The sequence below is a fragment of the Phalangium opilio genome, unplaced genomic scaffold (genome assembly GCF_054372755.1).
Source record: "Phalangium opilio isolate 3A_F unplaced genomic scaffold, DU_Popi_V2 ptg000003l_1, whole genome shotgun sequence".
NCBI classification, from domain to species: domain Eukaryota; kingdom Metazoa; phylum Arthropoda; class Arachnida; order Opiliones; family Phalangiidae; genus Phalangium; species Phalangium opilio.
The window spans coordinates 7,610,725-7,625,099 of NW_028324145.1; the positions used below are offsets into that span (position 1 = coordinate 7,610,725).

Sequence of the window (14,375 nt, forward strand, 5' to 3'; positions counted from 1 at the left end):
TCTTGAAAACTCACGTCAGCGCGACGCGAATGACGAAAATTACTTTTTTTCCGACTGAGGAGAGGCGAAATAGCCCGGTCTCCTTTTACGTCCCCCCTTGTATTTTGAAAGGGGCACTGGGACTATGGCGTGCGAATACTTAGGCATCTTTTCCTTCTCCCTAATAAACTAGTTATCACTTCTTGCTATTAACCAATGACATCACCGAGTTAGAACGACGTCTGAATTATAAGGCGTGAAGGATAGTAAGTTCTCAAGCCCGGCCCACAAACCCCCGCATAGATATTACCATATTATATTTGGCAACATAATTATTCCAATTAGGTGTATGCATTACTGGCAATATCTTTAGGGAGGGCTGAGGAATACAACTGTAGGCCTACATCCCCTATTTTGGGGGTTCTTTTTTACCAGATGATACTCTACTGTATTCAGAGGAGAATGACGTTATCATTTATAGGAAAAGAAATTATACTCCATTGTTTAAAATAGTTTCGGTAGAAGATTCTTAACTGGGTTTTATTTTTTTTATTTTTTAAATTTTATTATAGGAAAGGGGGCCCCTCGCTGTTACTTGTTATTACATTTTGGCGTCGAACACCAACAGTTAAATTGATACACGCAAAAAGGAGGAAGGAACTCCAATTCGCGTTAGTAAGAATTGTGGCTAGCTGCCTTGATCAAGGCCCACCACGGATGGTGATGGAGACGGAATTATGTTTTGATTTTTCTTTTTCTCTTTTTTTTTTTGTAGCTACATTTCCGTTCAGATTTGGGAATTGGGATAAAGGTACAGTGAAATACTTAAAGGACGTTTTTCCCAAGACATCAGAGCCCCTACATCCTCAGTTTCATATAGGGTTAAGACGGAAGACTGATTGGTATATGGACAACAAAGACGTTATAGGACTACGAAGTTGCCAGTCCATCAAGGCTGCTTTTGTTTGAAGTAATATCTGCCTTCTTGTTGTCCACACACCCATCAATGATTCGTCTTAAGAAAAGAAGCTGACCAATCACCAGACTATTTACTTGAGTTTTCTCTCATAAACATGGCTTGAAATATTTTCGCTGATAAAGCGAGTTTTTCCAGCATAATTTTTAAATTGTTTATGACAAGAACTATATTAACGAAACATGCCTGAAGCAACTGGTGACGTAACTCGTTGGATTGAGAAAAACATTCAGAAATATTTTGACAATTATACACACCTTTAACCCTAAGAGACATGTGTCGGGACCTTTAGGAAATTTAACTTTTCAGTGCTTACTCTGTCCTTGATTTTACAAAGACACTTTTCCCAATTTTCAAAAAGCAAATAATTGGTTGCGCTTCAATTTCTCTTTAAATTTTCTATATCTTATTACGGAACTGTACCTAAATCTTTGATAAACATCCATAAGATTTATAGCTCGCTTGGATATCTTTCGATATCTTTAAAAAAATAAAAAAAGGTTTTTTGAAGGCCTCAAAAAAACCAACCAGAGATGTTTGGAATCGAAGAGATTCCATGGAATGCGAATGTATAAGAGTATATATAAAATAATGACGGTATTCGTTCGGAAAAATAAGAATCCTTGGGCCCTTGGCCCTCATAGAGAAAATGTATGAATGGCAGCTTTTTCATTTTATTTTTCTTTAAAAACCCGGGGATTTCTTAACGCCGCCGCCGAAATTCTACGAACCGTGAAAACGTAACTGAAGAAAATTTTCAGGGAAATTTAAATCATCGAATCGTGTCTAGCGATGGAAAGATTTATCGCCTAGAAAACATACCATAACCATATTTGCGAGGGGCACGTCACTATCATTATTTATTTAGTTTTGCATATTGATTAAACTAGATTCCTCTTAAGAAAACCGATTATTTATTAAGAGAGGCGATTTGACCCTCTGTTGGTTATTTCTCTTTTATTTAGGGCAAAGAGACTTAGATTTTATTAAAGATTTATATCGTTGGATAATAGAGGGTATAAATAAAAGGTGTAAAAAGCTAACAGCTTTTCCTTAAAAAAGGGTAATTTAGCATTTACCACTTATAATTTTTAAGCAGTTCTATAACTTCTCTCATAATATCTGGTTCACCATTTTGGCGAAATTTTTACTAACATGCTAATGGAAAATTCCCACAACTTAACTTCAACTGCGCTTCACAGGGTTGCCAGCAATTTATCAGAGCATCATATGCATGAAGGTTTGGAACTGAATGATCACTGAATTGAACAGAATTAAACTACAAGCTTTTCAGTCTGTTGTATGTATAGACTAGCTGTTACCCGCGGCGTCGCTCGCGTGTAATAAGAACTTCCATCAAAATGATACATAGAATGGGTAGATTTTACTGATGACTATTATTTTTGTAGCACCCTAGGAGCGAAGGCACTCTGCGTTGCCAGTCAGCCCGTCGGGACATTTTTTATTACTTTTCACGCGGACATTACTCCATAAAGAAGGGTTTTTTAGTTTTTGGCCGGCATTTAAAAAGATGGCAACAAATCGAACCCAAAAGACCATTCAGTCCGTCTATAGGTTAAACGAAACCAGTGTACTAAATATCTGTGAAATCGGTTGAAACGCGTGGACTTTGTTGCATAGAGAAGAGTTTTTACATTTCTGGGCGCCATTTTTTAAGATGGCGGCGGATTGGAAAAATCTTTCTTAGTACGCGCCTACTACTTATGAGTAACGTTCCTGCAAATTTTCAGCCTTCTAGGGAAAGCGGTTTGGGCTGGGCGTTGATTATCAGTCAGTCTGTCAGTCAGTCAGGACTTTGATTTATATAGATATAGATATAACGGTTGAATTACACTCATAAATGACCGGCAACGCTTAACATCCCACTATCTATAATCATAACACCAATTCAACGATGTAGAAAACAAAACCAAACTGTACAGTAAAACAAACACCCAAATTTGAAAGACCAAGGACCTCCCCAGTCTTAACCAAAAAATAAAAATCGATAAAAGGAAGAAAACATTTCCAATTCAACAAAAATCTTAAGATCACTTGACGCGGAGAAATTGAAATCCAATATCAATTTTTTTTTTCTGTCGAAAAATCGCATATCGTAAGTACTACAACATGGTGGTAGGTATTTGGTATTCCGTAGCTTCCTTTTAACCCAGAACCCACTCTAAACTCTCAGGACGTTTTTGACACGTATTTAAAAAGGTTTTCATCCCGTTACACCCTCATACGTGATTCGTTTTCGACCAATACCAATATCTTTTCCATTTCATCATCTTTTTTATTTGAGGGACCAGAAGATGCGCGAAGCTACAGTAACAAATCGTTGAAATTCTTCGCATTCCTGACCATGTACGACGGACAACGTCAAGAAAGAAAAAAAGGGGGCGTGAATGAGAAAAATTCGGTATTCCACCAGTGTGACAAGCGTATTTAAGATTTTTTACTTTCCTGGAGGAGTTTTTCTTAAGTTACATCTCTCCAGTCAAAGTGAAAACAAAACAAAAGAAAGGCTTAGGAAAAAAATCTCTTTTCTGTTTGTATCTTGGGATACTGATTTTTGTTTTTAGTTTTTCTCTCTCTCACTACAGCGATAAAAACATTTAGGGTGTTTCTTATAAGTCTGCCATAAATTAAAGGGTGCATATTCTTTGGGGTTAAACTGAGTTGAAAGTGGTGTCAGAGACACACATGGGATGGACAACATGTGTCGGGGATATGGGCTCCTAAATTGCCAAAAGAAGTAGATAGTAATTACAAAACAAGTTTAGTAATTAGCTTTACTTTACCAGCGCAGGCACACTTCTACCACCCATTTAATAGTACACTTCTGCTATGGATAAAGTTTCAATAACATTCTTAGATTGAAGGTTATCGAAGGCTGATATGTCTTACTCCACATGCTGTGACTATATCCTTGTTTTAGCAGACAATCAATAGTTTTGGGAGCCCATATCTCATTACGTAACTAAATGTTGTAGACCCCCCCCCCATGTTCTTTGATGACACATTCCACTCAATTTAACCCACAGAACTTGTCACCATTTAATTTATGGCAGACTTATCAGAAACAACCCTGACTCCCTCAGTAGAGTTATTGGAATGAAATAAATCCGAACCGGGGTGAAATTCCTTTCCGTTCTCATTTTGTTTTGTTTTTTTTCGTTTCCTTTGATTTTTCCTTTCGAAGGAAAAGGGATAGGCCTTAGCAACTAACAACGTGAGATGTATAAACAACAACAGAACTATAGTAGTGAAATAAACAACAACAGAACAGTTGTCAGTTGACTTGGAAGTCTACAGACTTACTGTCTTACATGGTATTAATAAGTTTTTAAACTAATACCTTCCTATAACTGTATTTAATATCAGAATGAGGTCATAACCTCAATCGTGACCCATATTAACGACGCGTTTTATCAAAAAAGAGTAAGTTTCAACGTTTCTGAACCGAATTCCGCACAATTTTCAATTTCACAGAATAGGCACATTAAGTATTGAGGTTTCGACTGGTCTTTGAGTATGTTTTTCTGATGGTAAGGGGAATGAACAGGCAAATTAATGAGAATATAAATAGTCTGACAAATTGTTACAGTGTTGAAAATACAATGCTTTTACATTAGTTAATAAAGCCTTACAAATACGCAGAGATTTCATCTCAACTATTACGCAAGATTCATTAAAAGTAGTTCTACCTTTTTCCCAACATTAAAAGATCAATATATTGTTTCAAAGCGAAAAAGCTAGCATTTCAGTTTGAATCTTTGGGTGTACTTGACAATATTGACCCACAGAAGGCCTGGTAACACTGCACTTAAGTTATAACAAAGAGAGAGGGCTGGGGTCGTTTTCTTTAGCCCCTTCAATGAAAAGTAAAACAATTTCTAATGTCTAGAAACACTAGCGTTACGCAAAAAATTATAATTAAACCACTGATAATCATCAGCTTACAATAACTGAACAAAATAAAAAGGTTTTATAAACCAGATAATCTTTAGTACAAGAAAAAAAAGACGTGAAATTGGTATTGATAAGAAAAACAAAAACGCTTGCATGCATGCACGTTTTAATTTAAGAACCAAACGATAAGCCCTTACTTAATAAAAGGCGTGTTTCAACAATACAGGCCTAGATAATGTATAGAAAAACACGTGTCTCTAACCCTTTAAGTACACAAATTTCGGAAGGAAATCTATCTCTTCGGAGAAAGGATGGAATTTTTGACGATTCCCAATCCCAAGATGCTAAGCAATTTAAAACTTTTAAATTTCTCGGTAGAATAATCATTAAAATGCAAAAGAGAAAAGACGAGCGAGCGAGTGAGCGACCCTTAAAGGCGACCAAGCGTTCAAAACCTTTCATTCCGATTTGAGTTAAGCATTTTAAAAGAGAAGGTGTACCTTTTCAAATCAAAATGGATGAATTGATAATTTTATTCTTTCTTTTTTTTTTAAGAATTTAAAAATCAACAAAAATTACTTTCGCTAGATAGACTTGCACAATCAATGAACTACGCGCCAAGTTATTTTATTTTTTTGTTTCCTCTAGGAAATTTGTTTTTAAATTAAGGTCTTGAATATTACACCTGAGGCAAGACACGACATTTAGTTTGTTATGGGCCTAATTTGAAAAATTGCGCAGTTTAGGCTTAACAAGGAAATGTTTCCTGCAGGTAAAGCTAAGAAAAATGGTGCTGTACGCGAGGCGAGGAATTATTCTAGGAATTACTGTAAACACCTTCATATAGTGAGACTTAAGTTAATTGTTCCACAAAACCTAAAAGCGAGGGGCAGGTCACTCTGTGTACCGGGCTGCACTAAACCTTTGACTGCACTAAAATGATTAAATGTAATCTATAAAAGCCCTGCCCTTGACAGTGCTAAAATTCTTACACATAATCCGTATACGGTGTACAGGGAACCTCACAGTGATTAGCCCCTCGGCTTAAAGAATAAAATTCCCTGACTTTACTCGCATTTTCCTTGACTATTTGAGACCAAAGGTTATGTCAATATTAACAAAGAAACAAATCTTTAAATTCCAATATCATTAACTTCGGTGTTACAGACTAACCAAAGTCAAAACATATGTCCTACTAATAATGGGTGGCTAATACAACCTTTTCGACTAAAGTTCCAAATTCGAAAATTCTAAAAAACTACAATTTCACTCGTCCCCTTTCTAACTACAAAGTCCATTACGATCTTAGTAAGTAGCGTTTCGAAAAGAAAGGAAAGAAAAAACGTTAGCAAAAGCTTATATTCGTTTCAATTAAATTTTTTCTTTGCTCAAGAGACCCGGGAGGATTTCAAGAAACCATTTACTGGCGAGGCCCAAGAAAAAAGGAAAGTAAAATAAAAAGGTTTCTGGCTCGTGGAGGGTAAGATAAAGAAGTAAAGAATAAAACTGTACGACTCCCCTGAACATTCATATATTGATCTTTATAGGGCCGTTACGTTAAAAGATATATTTCACGGGGCGAAGGGACCTCAAACAATGTGTCCCTTAAGTTACAATGATCAGCCATACCACCCAGGAATAAATACAGCTACAAGGAATCACTGGGAAGCCATTCTCTCAACGGATCTAGGCGGATTTTGCGAAAAGAGCTACACTAATCATTATCATGAGTTTATAAGATACGTTCCATAAGTATTACACTTCCTATACTTCGTAATGCTATGCCAGAGACAGCTCGAGCTAGTTAGAGAACGACAAGCAAGAATTGCATGACTACACTCGGTGGTTAATTTTGCAGGACTTCCATCTAGTCCTATTTAGTCTGTAATAAGCCTTTGACAACGCCTGACCAGGCGTCTTCGCTTTACCTCGAATCTATGACCTTCGTCACTTCATGACAAGCTCCAGTTTGTAACCAGCGACATACTTATGGAACACATCTTATGAACATATGGCTGCATGTATATATTATTGTAGATATGACAAAACCGTTTCACTATACAATATTTTACACGCTTAAAACTGACGACCATACATAATCAAATTAAAAAAAAATAAAAATCAGAGCTTTCCTATTCTAAATCACCACCGTTTCAATTTCAGGAATTGGATGTACTAAACCCTACACTTATTTTTTAAACCCTTTATAACCGAATTTGTAATTGGTTGAACAAAAAGCGGGACACAATCGCCGCGTAAGACCGAGAGAATGAGAATCGATTCTTTTTAACAACGGGAGTAGGATAGGATAGGAGAGGGCAGTTTTGGTCTCGGCTGGCTCCTTGATGGCTAGGGCGAATATTGGTCGCTATAAAAAGGGAAGAGCCATCCATATAGGCCTAGGATGAGGATAGGACAGGACTGGGAAAAGTGCAAATATATATTTCGTTCCTTCCTTCGCCCCCGCTTTCGTTTTGGGGGACTCCAGTGTGTACTCTACTCGGTGGAAGAAAAGTGAAACCTTTTTCAGGCCCAGGGAAGAAAAGAGGGAGGGACTGCTAATACCCACAGAGTGTCAGAGCGGATAAACAAAAGGAGAAGCCTCTTGTAAACACGGCCAGGGAAAAAGGTCTTCCAAAAAAGACTGTCTTAAAGTTCGTTCGTTCGTTTCGCCTACGAACAACTATAACGTTATTTTCCTCTTCAACGTCCACGCTTCCTAGTACTGCTCTACACGAGAAAGTTAGACAGAGCCTGAACTAACTGAATAGAAATTTATATAGTGATGTAAACGATAAAACATTCGAATATATCTGCTAGTGCTTATGAGGAGATCTCCCTAATTATAACTTCCAAATTTCCCAAAGCATTCTTAAAAACTCATCCAAAACCTTTGAACCCTACATTCGCAAAGTTTTTCAGAACCTATCAAGCCCCCTTTCACAAGTCCAGAACCTTTCAACCCTATAGGGAGCTAACAACTGGCTAGGGGGAAGAGATAGTCTGACGTCACGCAGCCCCTCTCTGGTTGGTATTTTTGCGCGTAGAATACTGTTTCCAACCGTTAGGGTGGATGAAAGATTGTGACATTTCAGGGTCAGAACTGTTAGCTCCCTATAGACGCCGGGCCTTATAGCTTTCGATTTTCTGCCATCTTTAAAAAATGGTGGCCCGAAACCTAATAAAAAGCGTCTAGATAGAGTCCCAACGGGCAACGCCGGGTTTCTTTACTACTAGTCTTCGATACATGAACTTCTAGACCTTTTTTTTCTTATTTAATTTTTTTTCTCAGAGACTTGTTTATCAGGGAAGATGATTATTCTTTGTGAATTATAGAGCGTTAAATCAAAGAAGACTCTCTCCCCCTTTTCTCTCTCTCTTTCGTGGTTGCACGCCCGTTATAGCTATAACTTTATCCCCTATTCCTCCACAGCTTCCAGGGTAATGAATTGTGAATAAGTTCACTTAAGGGATAATGGTGGTAACGGTGGTACTTCCCTACTCTTATAACAGCTACTAAGCTTTCTTCTTCTCTGTCTGAATAGCTTTAGCTACAGGTTGAGGAACCTTCAACGGTTCAACTACAGAGAAGGGCGTTATAAAAACCTTTTACCGTAGTTTTACGGTATCTAGTTAGGTTCCCCCCCCCCAACGTTTTTAAACTGTAACACTAAAACTAATTTCAACAAAGGGTGTGGAGTGGAGTTATCGTTACTCGAACGTGACTCTGTCATGGACATGCCCATAGTAACTTATCAATCAAAACAAATTGGTAATAATAAATTAAATAGTTCTATAGTGAAATAAAAATTACGAAATTTTTTACGAACAAACCGCCCTTTTCGACCCTATTTTAAATGTTACTGGGGTTTTAAATTTCTACTCATTTTGGTAGATAGAGATATTTAAATATAAGCTAAGGTACTATGTGTTCAGGGATAGATTTAATTTTAGAAGTAGGAATGGCGAACGGTTAGTATTTACTTCAGTCCGACTCATAGCCCAATATATCTTATTGGCTCGCTTAAACCACGTTTCGATGACGTTGCTGGCGGGGACGGCGAAAAATACGTAATTGCTTTTTACCTCTGTCGCTAAGACCCGCCTCTTCTTTCATACTCCCCTCACCCCCGTCCCGTGGAAGGGGGTCCGGGACTTTGACGCGCGAACACATTACTCTGTTCACCATTCCTACTTCTAAAATTAAATCTATCCCTGATGTGTTTTACAGGACTAGAATCCGGGAAGAATTTCCTACGTAGACACTAAATAGTCTTTGGGTATGAAGGATCTTCATGATGTTCGTATTTAAAAGTGACACTTCGGTCTAGATTTGTTTTCTTTTTAATCGAAAGAGGGTTTGAAATAATGAATATATCAATTGGAACCATGTTTCTATCTACAATATTAAAGAAGATAAGAGAGAAATTAAGTTTCCGTAATGGATGGCACTACGCGTTAGGCTTTCCCGCCTACCACTGGAAAGTACCCCTATTGGACGCCTTGTACCACCCGACGGAATCGTCCAATAAGGGTACTCCCCAGTGCTAAGCGGAAAAGCCTAACGCGTAGTGCCATCCATTACTTAAACTTAATTTCTTTCGTATCTTTTTCAATATTGTAGATAAAAACATGGTTCCAATTGATATATTCATTATTTCATACGCTGCTTCGATTAAAAAAGAAATAATTCAAGTTGGGTGTATCCCTTTAAAGGGAAGCCCTTTGACTAAGCGATAGCCCTACATCTTCCCAATTCCAACGAACGATACTAAAATATTCGCGGTTACAACAATCATAACGTCGAGAATGGAAATATCTTTTCTCACAAGAAACACCACAAACTTTTCTCGTTAACTCTTTTATAGTCACAATGTTTTCCCGGTAAAGACTTAAACATTAACGACGAAAAGGCGCCTGGAGGGTTCAACTACGTCTTAAAAAGAAAATTCAGCCCCAAGTTAGAGAAGTTTTTTGCAAGCCTGATATTTTATACATACATATACGAGTTATACTCGCATGCATATCTAAAAAAAGAATTTAAAAATTTAAAAACTCTTTAGAAAAATCACCACACAGACCCCTATATAATCTGTAATTTTGGGTTTCCAGTGTTTCACCCTGAAGTCACATGGTATGGTATCTTTGTGGATATCTGATATAAAAAAGGACCTTTATTTTTAGCTAAAGGCATTTAACGGCGGGAAAAGAAAAAAAAATATTTCATATTTTTTTATGATAAACGAGAACGCCTAGTGTACCAGTAAACTGCTATAAAAGCGCCCACACATGGTTTGCCCGCAAAATGAATTAAAGAAACTAACCTAAAGCAAGCTTTATATATTGTATATATAAAGGAAAGGTCACGTTAGCTTTGTTTGTTTGTTAGAAAAGGCGCATAAAATTATGCAAATTTTCTATCTATAAAAATAACATTGGTCCTGTGTAAAAGACTTGACTGACTGATAATCAATGCCTAACTCGTCCCAAACCGCTTTACCTACTGAGCTAAAACTTTGAAGGGACGTTACTCTTAAGTAGAAGGTACGTACTAAGAAAGATTTTCTAGAATCCGACACCATCTTGAAAAATGGCGATCGGAAATGTAAAGAAAAAAACCTTCAGGAGTTACAAAATAACCTTGATTGTACTTTTCAAAGCTACAATATTAATGTAATGGGGTTTAATTAACGTTTAGTATAGTGTGTTTTCGTTTGGGGAGGAGCTAAGATTCGTGAGATAATTTGCACGGCCATATTGGTGGTTTAATGCAAAAGAAAAGCTGAACCCACCACCAATATGGCTGCCAGAAAAGTGGTGTATAAGACTTATGAGGGTGGGACTCAGCGAACTGAAATCTCTCTATTTTCAAGGAGAGCCTGTAAAACTGTTTCAATGGCTGCACACAAGAGTTCGGGGTAAAGTTATTGGCCGATATTTATATCCTATAGATGGTATTTGGGGCTTTAAAATGCCACCATCTATTAAAATGACGACCATTTTCTGCTAATAGCCTATCTCCAAAATTGATTTATTGTTTTATACAAAAAAAGTAAAGATTCAATCTAGTATCTTTCCTTTAAAAAATATAAAGATAACTGTAACAGAAGTTACAGAACTAAACCTAAAAATTTATGAATCTTTGTTTAGATTTTGATTAAGATAAATATGCAACTAAGCCTAGAAAAATTGCAGTTTTAGACTTTCACCCCTAAAAATAATTACAGTATTATCTTTATGTCTTTTAACAACGTAACAGAAAGGCAAAGTTAGAAAACCGAATACGTTATGTTGCTTGCAAAAAAAAAATAAAAAATAATAACAAGAGGAGTTTTTGTAATACGAAACCTTTTGCGGTTTTTTATCTGAAAAACATTGGGTGCCCTCAACAAAAAAAAACATTCATTTTGTACAAAATCTAAAGAAAAAAATGTTTTTATGATCCTTGTAAAAACAAACTGTACCATTATGAGTTCCAACAATTTTTTTTCTTTACAAACGTTAAGCCTTAGTTAATGGGCTAGGGTACAATGTCGTATCACCTTGGAGGATGGATAAGGGATGGAGTAGCATTGTAAGTTGTACATGTGCGGCAATGAAAGTCTCCCAAAGTACTTCACCCACGCCCCCTACCTTTGGTATGGGATTGTTAATGTTAAGCACTGCTGGGTAGGACCATTTAAAAATAGAAGCTATTTCTCACGAATTAGAGCTTGTATTTTCAAGATACAGGGGGCATTGGCTACGTTTTCGTACTGTACGACCCTACCAAAACCGCCCGCAAAGGATGCTGGGAGGACTACGTCTCCGTTCCGTAGATGGGGATATACAGAGGCTACGTTATAGGCAAAGAGATCGCTACTCCATCTCATCCCGATCCTCCAAGATTTCACAAACACCAAAAAAAATTATCCCCGAAAAAACTAAATTTCCCGTGGCCGCGGGGGAGGATGATACTGTAGTTTCAAAAATATATGTTTTTCAACTGAAGTAATCAACACGTGCACACGATATTCCCACCAATGTTAGGTATAGAGTGTTCCTTCACAATTATAAAAGCCCTTTACTTCAACTACACTGCAGACTCTAAATGAAATGACCCTAAATTTTGAGAAAAGCCCCGGTGTATCATATGACACCATAAAAAAAGGTATCCGGCCAGACAGGGGGCTTGTCAAAAAATAATGAGTCACAGAGTCTATCCCTATATAGAATGGGGATGAAAATTTATAACGGTTTTGTATGGGTTCCTCATGACATGAGTTTACTTCATTTCATAATGAATCTTGAAAGCAGATAGCATTAAAAGTTTGGGTTGAAACTTTGGTGGCCAATTGGGGATAAGGCAGTAACTTTGACCGCACATTTATTTGATTTGTGGCGTGATGGTTAAGGTAAGGTAAGATTAGGGTTGGGGTCAAATGGGGGTCACGATCAGGAGTAAAAACTGTGGAATTCGTTTTAGGGACCTTTTTAGGCCTAGTCGCTTAAACTATTTGATGAGTTTTATTACCGTTTTTGAGAATTTTACAACTCTAAAACGAATGAAATAAACTACTTTTAACCCTTCACTCTCGAGTCTCCATTTAAACGTAAAGTGTATTGAATTATCCACATTACAATTTACCAAAAACTACTCGGCTTGAATTCAATTTTACTCTACAAAACTATAGACAAGCTCTGGCTTGCCTTAGTAACGTATTAAAATTATTTAATATTCTTGCGAAAAATAATACACTCCTATTTCCAGGTAGGTATCTGCAATGTGGAGGATTACAAACCGTCCATTAATTTAGGTATAAACAGATACCATTAAATTTCCCATGAACCCTATAGCTCTCTCTAACTGATGGACCTGTCTTTTCTTTCACAGCGGTAAAATATTGAAATGATATTTTAAACTAGATACAGGAACTTCCAGGAAGAAGGAAAATGAACGAAGTCAGTGTCGATCATCAACATTTTGGGGATTTTTTTTTTTTATAGCTGGGATATAAATTACCCAGGAACCAATAACAGACACGCACGAGAGTATCTTTAAGAGAGATAATTACACGCGCGCAAAAAAATCCGCGAAAAATCTATACGTCATTCATGTCTGGGAATTTTTGACGGTTTATTTATGAAAGAAACTTGTGCTTGTGGAAATAAACTCGCCAGAATTTTAATGGTTTAGGCCTACTCGACTCGAGTTTTAAGTTATATTTTAAAATACCCAAGAAAAGTTATTAACACAATGTAATCTGTGTGGGACGATGAGCTTTTGTTGTTATCAACAGAATAAAATCTTAAATCTTACTAAGAAAATAATTCCATTTCCCGGTTTCTCAAACTTTACAGTTTGGGGTGAAAGGGTATCTGACGTCACTTTCACCGTCATCAATAACCCGTTCTTAATTCTAAAGACGATTACAAAGATTTCCTACAACTTTCGTAATTTAGTTCATTCTTTGACTGGTCAAATGGTAGAAGAAATAAAGATCTACGGGGGGAATGGGTTATTCACATCTGGCTATTCTACTAGTTAAGTACAAACGGTACACGTGACATCTGGTCACTGGTTACACATGAATGAGCAAAAAAAAAAAAGAGAGAGGGAGAGGGAAATGAGTCAAATGACTCACTGAAGCTTGGATGTTTCATGGCAAAAATATTTTCTCTAGCGTGGTAAGGGGTAGCCTTGGATTCGGAGAATTTCAAATAAACAAAGGAAACTTTAAAAACGTTAAAAATAATAAATAGTTGCTTCCTGAGTTTTGGTCGGTGCTCCTTTTATAATTGCGCGAGTATACGCCTACAAAGTACATAACTACAGATAATAGACTGGCATTCACGCTATATTCGTGACACTTGACCCTCCTTTTTCAATGACCCCTATGATGTTTGACATTTAATAATATTCTTCCTAAATTCCTACATTTAAAAAACTACATTGATAAGAGCCTTATTTTGTGAAGTTTTGTAAATACACTGAAATTGACCCTTGACCCGCACGAATGGGGTGTTGCTTTCTTTGGAAGTTTTGGGGTCACTTAATTAACGGATGACCGAGGCTTGAAGATTACCCTTAATAATGGCAGCTAATGAAGGGAAGATCTTGCGGTATATCATAAGCTAATATTGGTAAACAAGTACTGTCTAAACGTTTAGAGACAACCCCCATATGAGACGACTCTCAGTCGCGAAAAGGCCTATCCCAAAGAAAACGGTCTTCCCAACAACGCGACCAGCAGCCGATGTGTTACGAAAAATTGCATTTTTTAACCCTTGTCGCTTAAAACATGAAATAAATTAATGTTTAATTGGACTCACCGTCGTTTAATCCCCACGTTTCGTCATTTGCACACTGATTAACGCGTAATATAAATACTAAAATTGAAGAAATTATCCAAACACAAGAACGGGCCGATCGCGCACTCCACGGCCCCGCCATGGCAGAGTGACGTCACAAGAGAGAGGCTGCTAGTTTTTATCTTTGTACACCTCGCTCTCATTGGTCGAAACT

At 37.1% G+C, this 14,375-nt stretch overlaps 1 protein-coding gene across 1 annotated transcript in view; it reads right to left on the reverse strand.

Annotated features, from left to right (window-relative positions):
- Positions 1-14,341, reverse strand: part of Meltrin (disintegrin and metalloproteinase domain-containing protein meltrin) — a 31,530-nt gene extending 17,189 nt beyond the window's left edge. The window contains exon 1 of the mRNA XM_089838893.1: positions 14,183-14,341. Within this exon, the coding sequence (XP_089695019.1) occupies positions 14,183-14,303 (121 nt within the window). The 5' untranslated portion in view covers positions 14,304-14,341. The remainder of the gene's footprint in view (positions 1-14,182) is intronic.
- Positions 14,342-14,375: the final 34 nt, after the last annotated feature.